The sequence below is a fragment of the Vulpes vulpes genome, chromosome 6, assembly GCF_048418805.1.
Source record: "Vulpes vulpes isolate BD-2025 chromosome 6, VulVul3, whole genome shotgun sequence".
Classification (NCBI taxonomy): domain Eukaryota; kingdom Metazoa; phylum Chordata; class Mammalia; order Carnivora; family Canidae; genus Vulpes; species Vulpes vulpes.
Window position 1 is genome coordinate 91,904,568 of NC_132785.1, and position 23,022 is coordinate 91,927,589.

Here is a 23,022-nt window from a genome sequence, read left to right on the forward strand (position 1 = left end):
GTATGAAATCCCGTTTTTGCTTTTTTTGCTATTTTTAAAGAGCTATATCTATCTATCTATATCTATCAATGTAATCCTAGTGATTAGATATAGATATCTATATAGATAGATATATAGATATATAGATATAGATAGATATCTATCTATCTAATGCCCACCTTATCTTTCCAACTATCTTGCAGTCATCTCTGCCTAAATCTCTTATTTCTATCAATTTAATCTCCTCCCTATGCACTGGAATATGCCTTGTGCCTACCCTCCTTTTGCCTTTGTTTACGCATTAACTATACCTAAAGGAATTTCTCTTCCACTTTGAATTCTGCTCAGCCTTCCACCTCTGGGTCTCTTCAACCCTCCCAAGTTCAGTCACCTTGGCTCCTCTGAACTCAGAGCTCCAAACCTGGCATTTCTGTGGTCCCTGATGCTTCAAACTGTCCATCCTCTTTGAAGGCAGTGGCTATGTCCTACTACTCTCTAGCAGCCATCATAGCTGACACAGTACCCTTTCATAGTAGATGCTCAATAAATAGATTGACCATGGCTACCCTAAGGTAGTTCAATTCTACACTCAAGATTTAATTACGTTCATTCAGTTATTCTAAGGCAAGAAAATAAATACGTGTTCAAATATATTTTCAGCAACAAAAGGACTTTTACGACTTTATTTTGTTTTATTAAGATTTATTTAAGTAGGGGATCCCTAGGTGGCACAGCAGTTTAGTGCCTGCCTTTGGCCCAGGGCGTGACCCTGGAGTCCCGGAATCAAGTCCCGCGTTGGGCTCCCAGCATGGAGCCTGCTTCTCCCTCTGCTTGTGTCTCTGCCTCTCTCTCTCTATGTCTATCATGAATAAATAAATAAAATCTTTTAAAAAAATTTAAAAAAAGATTTATTTAAGTAACCTCTACACCCAACATGGGGCTTGAACTCATGACCCTGAGATCAAGAGTCACATGTTCCTCTGACTGAGCCAGCCAGGCACCCCAACAAAAGGAATTGCTATTCAAACTACATTTACTCTAGAATTCTACTAGAGTTAAACCATATCAACTCACTTCTGGCATTTTCTTATTACTTAAGGCTTTACTGTTTGATATTTGACTTCCCTAGCACTGAAAGGTCATTCATTTAAAGGCAAGCATATAACAGACTTCACATACAAGATTAATATGAGCCGTGAAGTTTTGCTAAGACATTCAGCTTTCTTTATTACTCTTCATTCCCTAAATATTCCTACTTCTTATAAGAAATAAGCAGTTGGGTAAAATTTTAGCCTTCTTTTCTGTTTAATAGATCCTTCAATCAAATTCCCTATAAATATCTGAAAGTAACAAACACTGTTCTTTGGTTTAGTGTTCCAATTTTTAAACTTTAATCCTATTAGCATAAGGACAAATCCCCATGCTAATAATCAACTCCTTTGTATTGTTTCATAAAAGCTTAATTATTGGAGACCTTTCTATTTCCCTAGGAAAGGAAGTTACAAAGATTATTCCTTTCCACTCCTAAATTACCATTTATTCCAAAATCTCATGGGATTACTCAAGAATCCATTTCCATAAAGTATTACCCATGATCTACACAGTGTGGTCTTCTAGAGAAGGCTACTTACATTAAGACCAAGGCCTAATGTGGCCTACCAAGCTTATCATGTGAAAACTATCCACTTCATACCTTTCACATATGGACAGTTTATTAAAAGCTCCGCAGTGCCAGAATTTCTATATAGGAAAGGCATAAGGTTGGCAACCTTGCAGAAGGAAGTATGCCAGGGGACTGGGCCTGCACCGAGGTTTGCACAGCAATCACATTGATTTTACTTAGACTGTATCTATAAAACAGTAACAATAACCAATTTTAGTAAAGACACTTTCATTCACAGTTGATATAAGGGAGTTATAAGTAAGTTATTAGGGAGGGGGGTTGCTAATAGAAAGTATAGTAGGATTATTTAATCCCGTCACCACCAATACCCTTTTTCAGCCACACTTGGCACTGCCACTGGGTACAGATCACTAGAAAGTGGCAAGAATCTCTGGATTTGTGTTAAGAGCCTTACAGCAGTGAAGCAATTACAGCTATGATATAAAAACATATTTTCATGGACCAGGTAGCCCTGTCTAGTGGACAAAGTGCTGAGCAGGAATGAGGTCAGAAACTAGGAAAGTTAAATTTCTCTCTTCCACCTCCTTTCTCCTTAATCCCCAGAGGAAATGAGTTAGAAAGTAGAAGTGAAAACAAAGTAAAAAGAACAGCTGTGGAGAGCAGCTGTCAGATTGGTAAGGTGGTTTTTACAGATTTGAACACCAAATTGAAAAAGATATGGACCACATTTCAGGATTGTGGTGAATCCCAGTGTCTAAGTGGAGAAGAAGCAGGAACACATCAGGGCCATAGTATAGATACTTGGGTCACAAGATTCAGTTATTCCAATTTTGATACAGTCACTATAACCTCAAATTATCCAAATTTAGCTTGATTTATTTTAAGAGGGGAGGGGCTCTTGACTGTGTGTTCATCACCTATTCCCTCATTTTGTTCTTAATTCTCCCTCAGCACACACATGCCCATACACACATGCACATACACACACACCTCCTAGCATTTCCCCATACCCAGGGAAACCCCATAAAAAGAAATTACAAAAAGAATATTTAGGAAGAGGTGATATAATATTGCTGGTTTAGCCTATCAGGGATTTATGAACACTGATCCTTAAGTTGATTTCCAGTTAAACACAGATGACTATACTTGTATATTACTTCTCCTTCCTAAAGCCCAAATCAAAATACTAGCAAGGGAATTTTTTAAAAGGCATGACCCTGCAGGATAAAGAATGGAAAAGAAGACTGTAGTAGGAAAGACAGAAATAGGAAAGCAAGTATTATTTTTGGAATATTGCTGAGAAAGCCAAGAAAGGTACAACACAGTCTTGTGTCTACAGAGGTAAAGAAATCAGAAGTGAATGAATGGCCCTGCAGGATCCCAGAGAGATGCCTGGAAATACCCAGGTACAGTGGAAGACAGGGTTGACACCTTAAACAGTGGCTTGATTAAAGTCTGAAAACAGTGTAGTGTAATTAGATCTCTGTGCAGGCTTCCTCTTCCTACCCCTGTTAGGTACACCACTCTTAAATATGGGGGCTGGACTGAATACATCCTCAAATCCTTTCCAGTCACGGAAGACTTTACAGGAAAGTGATGCACTAAGACTTCAAGGATGTGCCAGTGGAAAAAGTGTGCACGGTAGGGGAGGAAGGCAGTGAGGGGTGAGAAGATAGGGATTTATGTTTCTGTTCCTCCAAATATATTTGTCTCTGCAACTATAAATTTTAAGTTGCAATGTGACTTCCAAGTTAGATCCACACCAATCAAAACATCCCTGTGAGATTCTTGCCATATAGGGGCTGGTCCTACAAATCTGTTTTCCTATTCACCACACAGTCATACTTACCTTGCAAGTTTGCTGAGGCCAAGGACTTGCTTGTTAGGAAGATAACCAATATGGACCTTCAAAGAAGAGACAGAAATCATGAGGTAAGTGAAAATCCAATGCTTCTTTGTAACAAAATAAGGAAATGTAATATAGGATATGTATTATGTAATTCAACACAATGAAAACATGTCTTTAAGAGATCTAGAAGCTTTAAGACTTAGAAAATGAAGCAATTACAAAAGCATTTAGAAAATACATATGTGCAGTAAAAGGAAAATATATATGAATGACTATTAATGAAATGACAAATTTGAAATACAGTCATGGTATTTCCTAGTAAAGTTAAACTCTTGATACAATTCTTAAAGTCTTTCTTCTATTGAGGGAACACACTCTCTAGACAGTGAAAATTATCCTGTAGCAACATTAAAATGTAACCAGGAAAGCTTCCTGTATTTTTTTTAAGATTTTTATTTATGTATTTTGAGAGAGAGAAGAGTGTGTGAATGAATGGGGGTGGAGTGCATGGAAGAAGGTGAGAGAGAAACTTAAGCAGACTCCATGCTGAGCATGGAGCCCGACACAGGGCTTGACTCCGCAACCATGAGATCATGACCTGAGCCAAAATCAAGAGTTGGACGCTCAATTGACTGAGCCACTCAGGAACCCCAGGAAAGCTTCCTTTAAATGGCTGAAACTGTAACTATAAATATTGTCACTCCACCTTAAAAAATCCCACCTCATTGCACAGAAAGAGGGTCTCTTTGTCATGCATGGTGGTCTCCTTTCTAAGCTGCTGGAGAACACTACCTTCTTGATGGGAGATAAAGGACACAGCTACAAATGTGAGTTGTCAAGACCTGGACCTTTACACCTAAGTTCTTATAAACCTACTATAAAGCCAAGCTAATTCTATAATCTTAAAAATCACTAATATCTCCCAGGTCCATGTTACCTCTCTCTGAACCATGTGTTAATTATGAGAAAACATTAGTTCTACAAAAAGGCTAATAAAGTAAATGGTCATGTGTAGGCAATCAATTAACCTAATATGAAATGATACATTTCATTTGCATCATGGTTTGCCAGCATTTGTTGCATTTGTTCACCTAATTAATATTTACTATACATGTAAATAACTGATCTAGTAGTAATTAGTGATTTTTCATCTCTTAACACTATGCTTTGAGAGTTTGAGAATACCAATTCATCACCTTCCTGGTCAGCAGAAGGAGAAAGTAAAGTAGCACCTAAATACTGGGTATTTCAAAAAACTAAACTAAACTAAACTAAACTAAACTAAACTAAAATAAATAAAATAAAATAAAATAATTAAATTAAATTAAATTAAAAATAAAAATAAATAAATAAATAAATAAATAAATAAAATAAAAATACTGGGTATTTCAAAGAAAAATAGAATTTAAAACTTTCCTATGAACTAAGATTTTCTGTACCACTTGAAATTTTATATTTATATGCAGAGCTACAACGTTTTTATTGTTTGTACTATTTTTTATCTTTCTGAAGGTCTTAAGTCATTTCAATGTTGATTTTAGAAAATTATCACTGAATAATGTAGTTTTTAAAAAGTTAGCAAGAACACAAACACAGAGATAATCACATCAGAAGGTAATAGGATATAGTGGTGAGAGGGTGAGCACAATTAAGTTCCTAGGTCTATTTCCAGCCAAATCACTAACTCCCTCTGTCCTCCTGGACAAGTCATAGGCTTTCCGGACCTAAATTCCTCACTTACAATGAAAGGTAATAAGATAAGCACAAAGGTTCCCTCCTTGAAAAACCTCAGCCCAATGTCACGTGGCCAGCATCACTAATTGTGGGACTGCCAGTCAGTGCACACCTCCCAATGAGATGGAATACGGAGTCTTTAGTACCCCCATGAACTAGCATTTTTTTTTAAGATTTTATTTATTTATTCATGAGAGACACAGAGAGAGAGGCAGAGACACAGGCAGAGGGAGAAGCAGGCTCCATGTAGGGAGCCTGACGTGGGACTTGACCCCGAGTCTCCAGGATCAGGCCCTGGGCTGGAGGTGGCACTAAACCGCTGAGCTACCCGGGCTACCCCAAATGTGTGACTCTTATTTGGATTCTGGGTTGTCTGCTTTTTTAAAGATTTAATTTTTAAGAAATCTCTACACCCAACATGGAACTTGAACTTACAACTCCAAGATCAAGAGTCACATGCTCTGCTGACTGAGCCAGCTAAGTGTCCTTGGATTATGATTTTAAAAAACTGAGGTGGGTGAGGGGATGGGGTAACTGGGTGATGGGCATAAAGGAGGGCATGTAATGCAATGAACATGGGGTGTTATGTGCAACTGATGATTTACTGAACTGTACATCTGAAACTAATGATGTACTACTATATGTTGGCTAATTAAATGAAATTTAAATTAAAAAAATTTAAAAACCAAGAGTAAGACAATTGAGGCAACTGCAGAAATGTAAATATGGGTTAGTTATTAGATACTATTTAGGAATTACTATTAATTTTGTTCATGGTAGTGCTCCTATAGATAATTTTGTTCATGGTAGTGCTCCTATAGAGTTTCCTATAGAAAATATTTTAGATTGGTGTATTAATAATTAGTGATTAAGAGTCATGCTGTTTATAACATACTTTATATTCTTTAATGTATTGAAGAATTTACTGCTAACTTTTTATGCTGATAATCAAATCGGAGTTACATTTCTTTAAAAATCTTTATCTTTTAGATATACATATTGAAAGAAATTATGGAAAAAATAAAATGATAACTAGGATTTGCTCCAAAATAGTCTAGTGGGAACTTATATATAAAAAGATTGGTCTTGGGATCCCTGGGTGGCGCAGCGGGCCACGTCGGGCTCCCGGTGCATGGAGCCTGCTTCTCCCTCTGCCTCTCTCTCTCTCTCTCTCTCTCTCTGTGACTATCATTAAAAAAAAAAAAAAAGATTGGTCTTTTATCAGTAACTGTTGGAGTTGGTTTTAGGAAACATAGAACTTTATCATACTAGTCTTTATATTCTTACATATGTTTGAAATTTTCTATAATAAAAAGTTTGGGTGCCTAGATTGCTGAGTGGTTGAGTGTCTGCCTTCAGCTCAGGTCGTGATCCCGGGGTTCTGGGGTCGAGTCCCACATCAGGCCTCCTGCAGGCTGCCAGCAAGGAGCCTGCTTCTTCCTCTGCCTATGTCTCTGCTTCTCTATATCTCTCATTAATAAATAAAAATCTAAAAAAAAAATAAAAAATAAAAGGTTTAAAAAAGAGAGAGACCACTACATACACATTAGAGTAGTAAGCTTAAAAAGATTGAAAGTGTCAAGTGTTGGCAAGGCTGTAAAGTGACTGAGACTCACCTAAGAGTATATGAAGTGTAAAGTGGTACAACCACTCTGGAAAACTAAAGATCAGTATCTATTAAATTGGACATGCATATACCCTATGATCCACTCCTAGGTATATTCCTAATAGAAATGCATCCATATATGTACCAAACAATGCTGACAGCAGTATCATTTGTAATAGGAAAAGAAGAGAGTGAGAAAGAGGACAATGTAAATATCTACCAAGAACAGAATAAACTGATATGTTTGTACAATGAAATAATAGACAGCAATGAAAATAAGCTACAGTGACAGACAATAACATCAATGACTTTTACAATGTGGAACAAAAAAAGCCAGACACAAAAGATTTCATGCTGTAGATTCTTTCCATTTATAAATTGAAAAACAAGCAGAAATAATCTTAGTGCTTGAAATTGACGTACTGGTTACCTTTGGGGACAAAGGACAGGTTAGTGATTAAAAAGGGGTACAAGGTGAGCTTGCAGGATAGAAATAATGTTCTAATTCTTGATCTGTGAGGTAGTATGGAATACCTTTATAATTTGTGCATTTTCCCTATTTCACTTTACAAAAATGTGAAAAAATAAAATACTTTAACAAAAAAATGTGAAGCAAATGTCAACACATTAAATTTAGCTGATGGGTATATAGGTATTCATAATACTATTTCTTATAAGTCTTCTGTTTAAACACTATTAATGAAAAATCAAAATAGAATAAAATTATAATGAGGGGGAGGGGAAAGACAGGACTACTCCTGGTCCTGAATCCACATGTTTTCAAAGGCACATTTAAGTCAAACAAGCTAGATAACATTATCTAGCTTGCATTAGACTCATTTTTCCTAATACAGAAAAGGTTGGAAATAAATTAAATCCACTAATACCATGACCTCTGCCACAATAAATTCTGCAATCATCGCTGCTCATGCCATATGATACCAAAGTGTATCTGGGATCAAACATTATTTAGTCAAAATAAAGAGCAAAGGTTTTCAGAGCCTGCAGCAACTTCGTAGAAAAAAAAAAAAGAAACTTTAATCTCATTATTTTAACCTATTAAGATGCTATTTACTCTGAAATGTTTGCCCTGAGGACCTTCTGCTACTTTGTTTTTGTTTTGTTAGTTTTGAGCTATTAGATTAGTCAGATTGATAAAGAGTAAATGTTTATGTGTAATTCTATATATCTGGGATATTAGGAATTAGCAGGTGATGATTTTAAATATAATAATCCTAATTTTAGAACTTTTATTGTGCTTTTTAACATTACTAGGAAACAGGGAAAACCTTACCTTTCCAACAAATGGAACTAGATGATGTTCACACATGGAAAACATATCTATGTCCTTCACAATCACCATCTCATCATGATCTTCATCAAATATAGCATCATTTAAGACATCTGAAATCAGAGGTTTGCTTTAGTAACAATTTTATAGAAAGATAGAGTAGAAACACTAACAATCTTCATGGTTAGAGATAGTCAACAAAGACAAAACATTAATGCTAACTAAAATATAAGGGAATGCAAATTAAAACACATTATTTTTCTCCTACCAAACTAGCAAAGCTTTCTTCTTTAAATGATGAAAAAACCCTGATGATATAGTATTACATAACAAATGCAGGATTACAAACAAATGTGTCTGCTGCATGACAGAAGGAGAAAGAGAGAAATTATGCAAAACAAAAGAATGGCTATTTCTGCTGATGGAAATGAGTTGCTTTCACTTTCTCCTTACATTTTCTTGTACCTAACACTTTCTCTATAATGGATGTGTAGAAAACCATATCTGACATCTCAGGCCAGATCTAGACACTTGTAAACTTGATATGTTATCTTTCCCCCAAATAACTGTGTACTCACAAAATTTTGTAGTTACTGTATGCAAGCATCAGACTTCAACAGTTGCCTCTTCCCTAAGGAAATAGATGCTCCAATTTTTATGTATATGCCTGTCCACATTGGCTTTTGACCTCTGGGCTCTGATACATATGGCTAGACATACAGCAGACATTTAGAAACAAAAAAAGCTTTATTTTTAAAAAGTGCATGGCTATCTGGACATCTTGGCAGCCTGCACATGTTTAAGACTCCAAGCTGTGTGATTTCAAGGATTTGGGGATACCCATCTACATAGTACGATGAGACAGAGCAGGGAGGAGGTGAATAGAGATTTGCAGCCACCTACAGTTATTTCCCCTCAGAAAGGCAGGCTGCGGAGTGAGTCACAGGGAAGAAGTACAAACGTCCACCCACACAGCCTGACCTTCAGTGGCTCCGTTGCTACTAGAATAGAGGCTCACAGATATTGAGTCATCATTTAACCACTGTTATCATCCCGTGAGTCAGGCTATTCAGAGACACATTTGATTGTATAGTGGAAAAGTCATTAGTGTGGTCAACAAAAGTGAACATGCAGGGTTTAGACACACAGACAAACACAATGCTCCCAGTAGGAAAGGCTGATAAAATTCAGAGAAGAAAAGGCTCGGTGTCATTCTTGAAGTAAATACTTTTCCAAAATCAGCATTCTATTTTGAATACTCTGTCCTAACCTTTAGTCATATTTCTGAAAGAAGTCCAAAAATAGACCCTTAGTGCTCCCCAAAGTATCTTGGATTTCTCCAAGATTTTAAAGTAAGATTACCGTATGCATAGTTTATCAAAATCTTTAGGCACATAAGAAAACTTCCTGAACATAAAACAAACAAAATTACTTCTTAAAGAACAAAAGAGAATTATCTAAAAGAAGCATTCATGTGTTTTATCTGGCAAAGAATGAGAGCATCCCCATTCTAAACTCTGACAACAACCATATGGCTCATGTTGAAAGCTGATCCTCAAGTTAGGCTAAGTTAGCATCTGGGTGCATCATGAACTAGCTGTTGGACCTTCAGCAAAGTACTCTGTGAGCCTCAATCTTCTAAGCCGTAAAATGAGCATGAAAAAATGTCTATATTTTTCTGGGGTTATCCTGAGGATTAAATGAGATAACCCATTTGTGTTTAGAAGTATGAAGATGGGGGATCCCTGGGTGGCACAGCGGATTGGCGCCTGCCTTTGGCCCAGGGCGCGATCCTGGAGACCTTGGATCGAATCCCACATCGGGCTCCCGGTGCATGGAGCCTGCTTCTCCCTCTGCCTATGTCTCTGCCTCTCTGTGTGTGTGTGTGTGTGTGTGACTATCATAAAAAAAAATTAAAAAAAAAATTAGAAGTATGAAGATGGGCTAAGTGGTAGCTGTTGTTATTACTATAACTGTAAGTAATGTTGAGAGAGTGCTAAACTATGTGTTCCATGCAAATAAATACACATCAGAATTTAAAAAGCAATAATTTGCTTCTAAGAGACAGACTACAAAAAAGGAAAAATTGTAACCTTGCAGTGAGGAAACCTGGTAAATACTATTTTAACCAAGTGATCCAGATTAACTTTACCAGTAATAAGACATATTGATATCATATAGTTCCTGGTATAATATGATGAGAAGGGCATATCATCTCTGCAGTGTCCTCCCCAAAGTGTATAACTGTAGTCTAATCACTAGACGAACTGAGAGACATTCTCCAAAATACCTCAATAAGCACTCTTTTAAAAAGACATGAAAAGACTGAAGAATTCTCATGGATTTGAGGAGACTAAAGAAACCTGAAAATTAAATGCAATGGAAAAACCAAAATTGATGTAAAGTCTGTAGTTTAGTTAATAGTATTGTACCAATAGTAATTTTTTGTTTTTAAGATTTTATTTATTTATTCATGAGAGACAGAGAGACCGAAGCAGAGACATAGACAGAGGGAGAAGCAGGCTCCTGCAGGGAGCCCAACGTAGGACTCAATACCAGGACTCCGGGATCATGACCTGAGACGTCTGCTCAGCCACTGAGCCACCCAGGTGCCCCCAACAGTAATTTCTTAAGTAATGATAACTGTACCATGGGCTGTATGAGATGTTAACATGCAAGGAAGCTGGGGCAGGGGTATATAGATACTCTCTATTCTGTCTCTGTAAGTATTCTGTAAGTCTAATATGATTTCAAAATAAAAACATAAAAAGAAACAAAACAGGACAACGTCTATCAACCAGAATATATAAACAATAGAGCACTACTCAGCATTAAAGTAGAATAGCTACTGATCCAGGTACTAATATGGCTGAAACTCCAAAGGATCATACAACATGAAAGAAGTCATATACATACATACAAAAAACTATACGTGAAATTCTAGGAAAGAGAAGTATAAACAGAGAGAACAGACAGATGGCTTACCAGGGACCAGAGGGGTGGGAAACAAGATTGGCTGCAAAAAGGTGGAACTTTCGAAATTTTTGAGAGTAATGTTAAGAGTCTATACCTTCACTATACTGGGGGCTGTGCAACCGCATGTATTTATCAAAATTCAAATTGCACACATAAAATTGGTGTATTTTATCGAATTTAAAGTATCCCTTAATGGAGCAAACTTTTAAAAATAATCTCAAAGACTGTAGAATAACATGCAACCTTCTGTGTAAAGAAAGTGGACGAGGGGAGATATGAACATATATACATATATGTGTATATATACATATATATACTTATCTTCACAAAGAAACACTAGACGAATAAATCAAAAAGCTAATAAAAATGATTACCCACGAAGGACTAGGAAAGCAGGAGAGAAGGGATATTGATAGAAGTGAAACATCTTTAAATATAATTTGTCACACAGTCGATTTTGACCTCCTGTAAATGTTTTTACATACTGAAAATTAAACCAAAAAGAAAAAAACTAGTGATCCCCACAAGTTTTAATGCTTGGTGGTAATGGAACAATATTATGTTGCCTATACCCCATTTCATGAAAGTGAACCCAGACTATAAACTTGACCTAGCCAAATCATTTTTCTTCAATAATGAAGTTTCCCTGCTATATTTATTTATGTTTTGCTCCAACATATCTGAAAGCTACCATCTGTGGCTAATAAGAACAAAACACTATCACAGATTGTTTTAATTTCCTGCCTGTTATCAGCAGCAAGAAGGTAACCCTGGAAACAAGGATTTATGGCATTCTATTTCCTACTGGTGGTCATAACCAACAAAGGAAACTGAAGGGGCCTCCAAAAGTTAAAGGTTTGTCTATTACAATTCCACCCAAAGCGAAATGTAAAAGTATACCTTTCTTGTGTCATTAATGATTAAACAATGACAACAAATAACCCTGCTGGACAGCCATCTCTTAAGTGTTCAGTCCCTTCCTCAAAGTACAGTACGTCAGGTCCATAACAGGAACCCAAGTTCCTATTTAAGCTCCCTCTGAAGCAGGGTGCTTCTTAGACTCCCCCAGCGGGGGCTTGTTAAAATACCAATCACTGGACCCCAGTCCCAGAGTTTCTGATTCAGTAAGTCTGGGTGGGACTGAGAATTGGCAATTCTAACAGGTTCCTGGAAGATGCTAATGCCCCTGGTCTGGGAACCATACTTTGAGAACCCCTGTATTAAAGTTGTAGTCCATGTTCTATGCTGCTACACAGAATCTTCACACCTTCAAAATGCTGCTACTCGAACACAGTAATATAAGAAATATGAGCTTGCTTCTGCAAGAGTAAAAGGGGGCAAGAATAAAAATCTCTCTTCTGGGAGACAAAAGAAAAATTCCATCTAAATAAATTTGCTTTTGAATGAATAGTAATATAATTAGCATCATCTAGGATGTTTGGTGATCAGCACTAAAAACAAGAGATCTCTGAGGAAGCCAGAATTTCACACCCCATGCACCTTCCTGGAGAACAGCATTAATAGACAGTGAAAAAAGACTGGGAACATTGAAGGTGCATCCATCCTAAGGGATAGGAAAAAGAATGAGGCCTGCCTCCTGATTTTAGAACTAAGAGAGCAACACACAGTCAGTGAGAGCTAAAAAGGTGTGAAAAGTCTCTTTGCTCTTGGCTGGAGTTAAATCAACCCAAAGGACTAACAAAGTCAAGCTTACTCTGACTTAGTGGAGAAAGGTCTGAATCATTAACCCAAACCCTCCAACATCAGAGCTGCCTCTACCAGCATACAGCACTTATTTCATCACACCTCCCGGTACCACTGTTATGTATTTAATTTCTCCCAACCTTGGAGGCAGGCATTGTAGCTTAAGGCTGTAAGTTTCCACACAGTGCCCTATATGCCATGCTCAGACACAGAATTAAACCTACAGCTTCCATTTTATCTAATTAATACATTTTAATTTATTTACCCCTGTGATTTTATTTCCTTAAGATAGATTTCAGGGCAGCCCGGGTGGCTCAGTGGTTTAGCGCTGCCTTCAGTCCAGGGCCTGATCCTGGAGACCCAGAATCGAGTCCTATGTCAAGCTCCCTGCATGAAGCCTGCTTGTCCCTCTGCCTCTCTCTCTCTCTCTCTCTCATGAATAAATAAATAAAATCTTTAAAAAAAAAGATAGATTTCAAAGAAAGGACCCCAAAGAAACTCACATGGCCAAAGGAACAGAAGAATTGTTATTGCAGCATCACTGATAATAGCAACATTAGGAAATTTAAAAGTGCATCAGAAGAGCAATTACACAATTTGGGTAGAGTCATACAAAAAATATGACCTAGCAGTAAAAGTGAGTGAATCTAAGCCGAATTTATTATTTCTTGCAACAACATCCAATGAAAAAAATCAAGTATTAGAAGCAATAGCAGATAACTATAGTATGATCCTGTAAATGAAGTAGAAGCAAAATTACATTTTTATGGACATTCACATGAAATAAAAGTATAAAAATAGGCATAAGAGTAGAGGTCAAATTCAGGATAGTGGTCAGCTCTGTGGAGAAAGGGTAACAGGATCAGAAAGAAGTATCTATGAAACTTCATCTGTGTTTTCAAAAGCAATTATAAAAAATATTAAGATTTGTTAAAACTGGATGAATGTTGGTTAAACTAATTCTTTGTACTTTTCCTTGTATATTTGAGATATTAATAAAAAAAATGTGGAGGACGCCTGGGTGGCTCAGCGGATGTATGTCTGCCTTTGGCTCAAGGCGCAATCCTAGGATCTGGGATGGAGTCCCACACTGGGCTCCTTGCAGGGGGCCTGCTTCTCCCTCTGCCTGTGTCTTTGCCTGTGTGTCTGTGTGTGTGTGTGTGTGTGTGTGTGTGTGTGTGTGTCTCAAGAATAAATAAATAAAATCTTTTTTAAAAATGTGGGATGCCTGGATGGCTCAGTGGTTGATGTCTGCCTTTGGCTCAGGGTGTGATCCTGGGGCCCTGGGATCAAGTCTCACATTGGGCTCCCTGTACAGAGCCTGCTTCTCCCTCTGCCTGAGTCTCTGCCTCTCTCTGTGTGTTTCTCATGAATAAAAAAAATATTTTTTTAAAAATGTTATTTAGTTGTTCATGCACATGCTGGTGTTTTGTTCTTTTTTCATGAAAAAGAAAATCAAGAAACTGAGGTTACTTTCGCATAGAAGGTCTGATGCTAGAGGCCAATTACACAGGAAAGATAGAGCCTGCTTCATTCAATGCTGCAAACTCCTCCAGAAACTTCCCTAGATCACTTTCTGCAATAAAAATAAAGGCTTCTTCAGCCCTCAGTGTGACATTAAAACATTTTGCATTCTACCCCTTTTTTGAAAAATTTGTCCTACAAGTAAGGGCAATGTTAAAACAAATTAAAAGGAAGAAAATAACTATCTCTGCTTTCATTTCCATCATGATGGTACACCTCTTATTAGCACTTCCAACACTCATGGCTTCTTGCACTTAACAAGATAGAACTAACATTTGTAAAACTTAGCCAAAAAGCATGAATCAAACATTCCACAGACTGACATAACGGTGGAAACTAAGATGACTTTGGACAACCATTGATACTATCTGCTGGAGGAAGCAGAGCTAGCTGTGGCACAGTTCTGATATGTTCCATGAACTTACTTCATAAACTGCAAGTCTGTCAGCAGGAAAGATCCACTGCATTGCAGAGAAAAGTAAAAGTTCGGTTATTTTGGAAATTTTCATTCATGTCACCCCTGGCAGAGATAAATTCCCATGTTGCTTGTAAGCAATTAAAATATAGCCAAGGGTGCACCTGGCTGGTTCAGTCAGTAGAGCATGAGACTCTCGACCTGGGGTTGTAAGTTCAAGCCCCACACTGGGTACAGAAATCACTTAATCTTAAAGAAAAATTAAATTAAAAAATAAAATATAGAGAAGACAACATGGATAGATCTTGATGGCATTATGCTAAGTAAAACAAGTCAGAGATAAACAAATACTGTATGATCTCAGTTACATGTAGAATCTAAAAAAAAAACTAAACTCTTAGAAAAAGAGTTGGTTACAAAGGGATGGGAAAGGGAAATACGGGGAGATGTTGGTCAAAGAAAATATACTTCTAGTAAAGATGAATAAATTCTGGGGATTTGATGAACAGTTTTTTCTAATGAGCGCCTTTTTTAATATAATGAACAATATTGTACTACATACTTGAAAGTTGATAAGAAAGTAGATCTTAAATGTTTTCACCACAAGAAAAGAAACAGTAATTTTGTAATGTGATGGGTGTTAGCTAATCTACAGTGGTAATTAACGGCGATATGTAAGTGTATCAAATCAACATGTTGTACACCTTAAACTTACACCATGTTGCATGTCAATTATATCTCAATAAAACTGTAAAAAGAAATGTAGCCAAGGCTACTGAAATAAATAAATGTACTGACTGCCCTCAAAATATTACTGATATGCATGTTTTGTTCAGCAAATAAAATCCTGGAGAGCTATTCCCATCCTCTTGGCTGGGCTTGTCATGAACACAGTGTCTGTTGTTGAGGGATAGTTTTTCACATACGAAGCTATCTTTATTAGCCAAAACTTCTTCCTCATTACAACAGTAATGTTTGCCGTGGTTTATTTACAAGATACTGAAATACTGAAATGAGAAAATGGAAGTGCATACAACTTCTCTACCCAGACATCATTACTTAACTCTTAGAAATCCACACACACAGTGGTTCAAAAAGTAGACTGGTAAATTAGAAGAAATGAATTTTAAAAGTCCAAAGACCCGAGCTCTCATTTGAACTTTGTACCAACTATGACCTGAGCTACAGGGTCCTCACAGGTAAGAGAATGGTTTTAGAGAAGGAATTTAACAGGACTCCCAGGTACCTGGCTTGCACCCACTCTAGGGGTATGGAGATCAAAGCCAAATTACAACACAGTTCTCCTCCCAACCTCACTGGTCAGTCACCTTTTGAGATGTGCCACGGCAGTGACTAGCAGCTTTCTGTACTGAGGTAGGGAAAAGCACCTGTTTTAAACACTCAGATTTTTTTTATAGATAAAACTGAAGGCTGTGAATCCTATACATTATTAACTCTCAAAATTATCCAAGCCTCCAAGCCTAAAAACTCCCAATCTGGTCTCAGTTCATACTCCGAAAATTTGTGGGAGACAAAAATCAGAGCCTTAAAAGGCTATCTAAGGAAATAAATAAGAATGTATTCAAGGAGTCATTTAAAAAAAAAAAAAGATGCACACTTCCCAAATTTAGTTTTTTAATTGGATAATTTTGTATATCTTTCACAATCCAGCTGTTAAACTGTAAATGGAATTTACAAAACAGATGGTGGTAACAAGGTCTGGTTCACAGCCGTTCTAAATAAAGAACACACCAATCTGATAAACTATCCATTTGCTTCAGAAGCCTTTAATAGGCTCATCGCTTATCATCCTACATTCACTTATGCCATGAGATATCATACAGACAGATGTTATGGAACCATCTGTAATCCTATCTGACAAATAAGTACCAGCAGGGTGTGCAAGCCACCATCATCAGTGACAAATGATTAAGGGAGAAGGGATCATGTTTTAGAACAGTGGCTCCCATATATGGCCAATCATAGGGAGCTTTGGAAAATACAGCTTCTCAAGTCACCCTGAGAAAGTCTGATTCACTAGCTGTGGGGGTGAACCCGAGATTATATCTTTTAAAAATTCAAGCAATTCTGATGACCAGATGGGCTGGGAGCATAGGGTTTTGAGGGGCAAGAGAAGTTGAAGGTTAAAAATGGACACACTTCTGGCCCTAATTTGCTGTTTAGCAAGACTGAACAGTAGGCAATGTAATTCCCCACCATAAGCTTTCACTATCGTCATGAAGCCAGAGGGTGACAATTCCTGCAGAACACCGTAACATCTAGGAAAGGAGGCTTGGAACAGAGACTGAAATTGGCGGGTGGAGTGGGTAACAGGAGGAGGAGATAAGGCAAAGAAGCCGAAGCCAACTTTCCAGAGCAGGGACAGAAGACCCAAGAGGTTCAGTGAAAAGGAAAGGAAAGGGGACCACACATAAGAAAACTGTACCTCCCCCTCCCCCCAAAAAAAAGAAAAAGAGAAAACTGTACCCACATCCTAGAAAAATATCAGCTATTTAACCAGTTGGGTCCTACAGTCAACTCAGCAGAAATCAGTTTCAAGGGTAGCATGATCATTTTCATAGGAAGGTAGGTCTGGGTGGCTCAGTGGTTGAGCGTCAGCCTTTGCCTCAGGGCATGACCACAGGATCCGGGATCGAGTCTGGCATGGAGCTCTCTGCATGGAGCCTGCTTCTCCTCCCTCTTCCTATGTCTCTGTCTCTCTCTCTGTATCTCTTATGAATAAATAAATCTTTTTTTTTAAGTTTTCATAGGAAGTTCTAAACACGTTTCTGAGTTAGATACAAATATATCAAATCATGACCTCAAGAAACTTAAGATCTGGGGAAATAAAAAATAAGTGAGGGGGACTAAGAGGACACTCATTGTGATGAGCCCTGAGTAATGTATAAAATTGTTGAATCACTATATTGTACTCCTGAAACTGATATAACACTATTATGTTAGAATTAATTTTTTTTAATTTTTTTTTTTAAAAAATTTAAAGATTTTATTTATTCATGAGAGACAGAGAGAGAGGCAGAGACATAGGCAGAGAGAGAAGCAGGCTCCATGCAGGAAGCCCAATGTGGGACTCAATCCCAGGGCTTCAGGATCACACCCTAGGCCGAAGGCATGCACTCAACCACTAAACCATCCAGGTGCCCCTAGGATTAATTTTTTTAAATCAGCCCCCCCAAATGGAGAGAGTACCTAGAAGCTAAACTACAGAAGCAATAGTTTTACATAAAGGAAAATTTATGGGCTGGTAAAAAACATGTGACTATATTGACCATGAAGATTTGAGGGGTGCCTAGGTGTCTCAGTGGTTGATCCTGGGGTCCTGGGATTGAGTCCTGCATCAGGCTCCCTGCAGGGAGCCTGCTTCTCCCTCTGCCTATGTCTCTGTCTTTCTCTAGTTCTCTCACGAATAAATAAAAAACAATAAAATCTTAAAAAAAAAAAAAAAAAGAAAGAAAGGAAGATTTGATCCAGGCCTTAAGAATGGATGGAAAGAAAGGAAGGAAGGGTTTTTCTAGACAAGATAAGGAAGAGAAATACTATAGGAAATAAAATACAGAAATACAGGGAACAAAAAAGTAATGTGTACTGCCTGAGTGATCTATGCATTGGACAGAAACCAAATGCCCTTCTATTTTAGAGCATTTTTCTAATTAAATTTTACATTTTGCTCACAACTTCTTCCAAGCCCTTCTCTACTCTGCGACAGTTATTATCCCCAATTTACAGATGAGCAAACTGATGTTCTATTTGAAAACATTAAGTGCCTGCTAAAAAAGAACACACCCATTAGTATGAGAGCTGGATTTTGATCCTTGTCTTCTGACATCCACAGGAGAGCCTAATTACTAGCCATCACAAATCTGAACCTGGCAGAGCAATGGGCTCAAGAGAGAAAGCCCAGAGGCAAGAAACCAGAATCAGAAGTTGTTGGAGTTCATAGTCAGCCATGAGGTGACAAGCTTAAAGGCAATGACAGCAAAGGAAACAAAGAGAACAAATTTGATGTTTTAAAATAAAAGTAGTATTAGTGATACACATGGATGAAGGAAAGAAGCCACCTACCAGCCCAAGAGAGCAGACATAAAGAGTGGCCTGATCCCCAGAGGCTACCAGAACTGGTGCACACTGTTTGCAAAAGACTGTTTTACCAACTATTTATTTGGTTTATATGAGGGAAAATTCAGTAATTTAATGCTACTTTGACCTTTTTGAAATGAAACTGGAACAGTTTCAGGGGAAAGGAGAATCCCATTAAACCTTCAAACTAATAAAATGGCTTAAAAAAAAAAGGAACATCTCTATAGAAGTTTATCCTAGGAAACCAGTAAAGAAACACTTTTCAAACAAACTACAGTCTTTAAATCTTCAAGATCCAAATATTTTATGTCTCCTGATGTGATACAGTATAAAGAAAACAGTATTCTTGGTAAAAATGTTTTCCCTGAATTTAAGCAAGTCCTTAGACCTAACTTCCAGTTCCAGGAATACAAGAGGTAGAGAAACAAGTTAAATGAAAACAAGAAGAAAACAATCACAAATCCCAAAGGTGAAGTATCTTATAGGACAATTCACAATCACTGATAAATCAGTGTCACAGGGTGGAGGGTGGAGGTAGCAAGAAATTTTCTAGATTAAAACCTAACAATCAAATGCAAATATGTAGATCTTGAGGGGGTCCTGGTTTAAACAAATCATGAGTAAAAGACATTTGGGACAATTCGGGGTGTAGAATTAGGTATAAATTTTACTATTATGAATGTAGATTAGGTATTAAATGATAGGAAGAAATTAATAGTTAATTTTACTAAGGATAGTATAAGTGGTTAAGAAGAAAAATGCTTTCTAGGGTGACATTTCACCTCTAAATACAGGTCTCTGATTTGTTCTCAGTAAAGTAGACCATGCCAATATAGCAAAACATTAATTTTGAATCTAGGTAGTAAGTATGTTAGCTGTCCATATACAATTTTATCTATTTTTGAGTTTGAAAATTTTATATAAAAAAATTAAAAGTAAAATAAAATGTCATGGGTGCCTGGGTGGCACTGGTTAGGCATCGGTTAAGCATCCAACACTTGGTTTCAGCTCAGGTCATGATCTCAGGGTAGAGAGATCCAGCCCCGTGTTGGGTTCCATGCTCAACTAGGAGTCTATGTGAAATCCCCTCCCCCTCCCTCTGCCCTTTCCCCACTTGCACAAGTGCATTCTCTCTCTAAAAATAAATAAATAAAATCTTAAAAAATTTTTATTTTATTTTATTAAAAGATTTTATCTATTCATGAGAGACACACAGAGAGAGGCAGAGACACAGGCAGAGGGAGAAGCAGGCTCCCTGCAGGGAGCCCAATGTGGGACTCTATCCTAGGACCCTGGGATCATGCCCCAAGCCAAAGACAGATGCTCAACCACTGAGTCACCCAGGGTCCCTAAAATTTTTTTTAAATAAAATGTTATAATCCTAACAGAGAACACTGGTTTTCTGTTATTACTATGCTACCGAGAAATCCAACAATTTCACTTCTAATTTATAGGAAATCTTATTAACAGACTAAACCTCAAGTTCTAATATGACTAGCTACTGTTTATTTTTCTACAAGTGTCTACAATACTCCTGAGGAAAAAGTCTTTAAATTAAGGCTTTGTCTAATCAAAAGAACGATAGGTTAGAAGACTACAGGCTGGGAAGCCTGGGTGGCTCAGCGGTTGAGCAGCTGCCTTTGGCTCAGGGCGTGATCCCAGAGTCCTGGAATCGAGTCCCACATCAGGCTCCCTGCATGGAGCCTGCTTCTCCCTCTGCCTGTGTCTCTGCCTCTCTCTCTCTCTCTCTCTCTCTCTCTTTCTCTGTGTGTGTGTGTGTGTGTCTCTCATGAATAAATAAATAAAATCTTAAAAAGAAAAGAAGACCATAGGCTCTAAAGAGCATATAGATGAAGAACCTTTTCAAAAATCTGCATCAGAAGAAAAAAAGAGACGTGTTACCATAGAAACTATCTGTGTCGTTGACTGTTTCAAAGGAAAACAGCACCACTAGTAATGAAAGAAGCCTGAGGTCATTGATAGACCTCACCTGTCAGCTGCTGGAAGTTACCAGAGTGATGAAACAAATCTGACAAATGTGCCAGAAACCTAGGTGTGACAGTCCCACTCCTAGTCCAACTGCCCCTCCTGTAGACCAGATCCAGAAAGCCTTGAAAAGGACTTGTCTAGGGTCATAAAATAGGGATGCTGTGACTAATCCAGACTAGTTTTTCTTCCCATTTTAGCAGGATGAGATTGCTGACACACCGAAATTATGTATGATGGTGATCAGTAGCACACCTCTATGACTGCGTGTGCATTAACTTCTGTTAATTTCTTAGCAGAAATTAACCTATTTTGAAGGGGTAATCATTTAGCACTTTGGCAGAGTCCTCACTCTCAGTTGAATTCCAGCGCCTAACACCTTCATTGCTGCTCATGAACAGCTTACCATACAATAGATATAATTGCATTTTAAGCTACCTTAGTGAGAGTTTCCTTGTTTGGACATTTGTCAGTGGTCTCTGTTGAAATGGGTTCTGATTCCTACTTATAAAAATAAACACTCATCTGTGTACATAAAACATACCTCATAGCAAGAGCTGTACGTTCTTGGCAAAGCTCTTCACTGAAACAGTATTTGAACCAACTGGACTCAAAAAAATTCAATGCAGAAGTCAGGACAGCCAACTTCCTCATTTAAAACTGGTTTCTTGTTCACAGAACTCTAGAGAAGCAATAGCTGTTGATAAATGGGTAGTGGGTGGGGATTCTCATGATTAGCAACCAAAATCAAAAAAGGTAGTGAAGGGGCAGCCCAGGTGGCTCAGCGGTTTAGCGCCACCTTCAGCCCATGGCGTGATCCTGGAGACCTGGGATCAAGTCCCACGTCGGGCTCCCTGCATGGAGCCTGCTTCTTCCTCTGCCTTTCTCTCTCTCTCTCTCTTTCTCTGTCATGAATAAATAAATAAAATCTTTTTTTAAAAAAGGGTAGTGAAAAAAATTAGAAGGAGCGAAGAGATATAATAATGACCAAATATTTCAGAAAAATGAGCCTCAGGAAAAAGAGAGAATGAGGCAGAGTGGTTTTTCAAGATAGACTGTGCACTAAAATGAAAATACTCCACTGCCCCTCATGAGGGGACAGTGATGGAACAGAAGGAAAAGAAAATGCAGGGAAAAGAATGCAATACAACAAAATCTCACAACCACCTCATGTTTTCCATGAGGAAAAACATGAAAAACTCAGTCAAGTATTTTCAGAAGGAAGAGACCTATTCAATTTTAATAGTATCACAGCAGTAATAGACTGGAATGGGACAAGCTAGGCAGCAAGACAACAGTTAAGAAGTCACTGTATTTCTGGTGAGAGATGATGATGAAGAGTCAGAGCAGATAAGAGAAGAGAGACAGAGTCTAGAGATACTAGAGTCAGGACTTGGAGCACAGGTAACCAAGGAGATTAATCAGAAGAAAGAATCACAGATAAAATGAACAACCAGATTATAAATACTAGACTAACTAGACCAAATACATCATCTAGCAACATACATTCAGGTAAAGCTCAAGAAGGACTGTCTGGCCAAATTGGACTTTTAAAACATCAGGGAAATAAGCCAACCCTAATGTCTTCCATGCTAACCTTTAAAAAATTGACAAATTGCTTTGAAAGTTTCATTTAATTTTAACTCTATGGTACCAACAACTATGAATATAACCGTATTCTTTTTAATCCAGAACATTTAGACCATAGTCTTCTCTAAACTAGCATGGACACTTTCTATTGAAGTGACAAAAAAAAAAAAAAAACAACAACAACAACAACAAAAAAAAAAACTTGGGATGCCTGGCTGGCTAAGTCAATGAAGTATAGGTCTCTTGATCTCAGGGTTGAGAGTTCAAGCTCTGAGTTGTATGTAGAGATTATTTTTAAAAATAGAAAATTAAAAAAATATTTTTTAAATCCTCAAAATGAATTTCCTTCTAGGTTCAGCTCAAAAGCTACCTCCTCCATAGTTATCAAGTCTCTCTACCAGAAGCATCTGCCTTCCTTCTGACCACACAAAACTCCATATGCTCCTCTCCACAGGAACTTAGTGTCTGGTCCCTGCTAGGACAGACCACAGGTTCCTTCAAGGCCAATACCAGACCAATCATTTTTGCTTTCCCTTTAACAGTACAGGGTCATTCACAGAGCTGATACTGCATATATAAAAATACGGACTTTTAATATATCTTCAATTCTAAGGATTTCCTAAAATAAGGAAATAAAAATATGGCA

General features: G+C 37.6%; 1 protein-coding gene across 3 annotated transcripts in view; it reads right to left on the reverse strand.

Moving 5' to 3' along the window:
- The window catches only part of GCH1 (GTP cyclohydrolase 1), a 52,623-nt gene that overhangs the window by 13,873 nt on the left and 15,728 nt on the right, over positions 1-23,022 (reverse strand). For 2 of the 3 annotated variants that reach the window (XM_026000657.2, XM_072761618.1), the window contains exons 2-3: positions 8,087-8,196; positions 3,453-3,508 (exon numbers count right to left, since the gene is read on the reverse strand). In XM_026000657.2, coding sequence (XP_025856442.2) covers positions 3,453-3,508; positions 8,087-8,196 — 166 coding nt within the window. Of the gene's footprint in view, positions 1-642; positions 839-3,452; positions 3,509-8,086; positions 8,197-23,022 lie in introns of those variants that run through there. The other variant, XM_072761619.1, reaches the window with a different exon arrangement.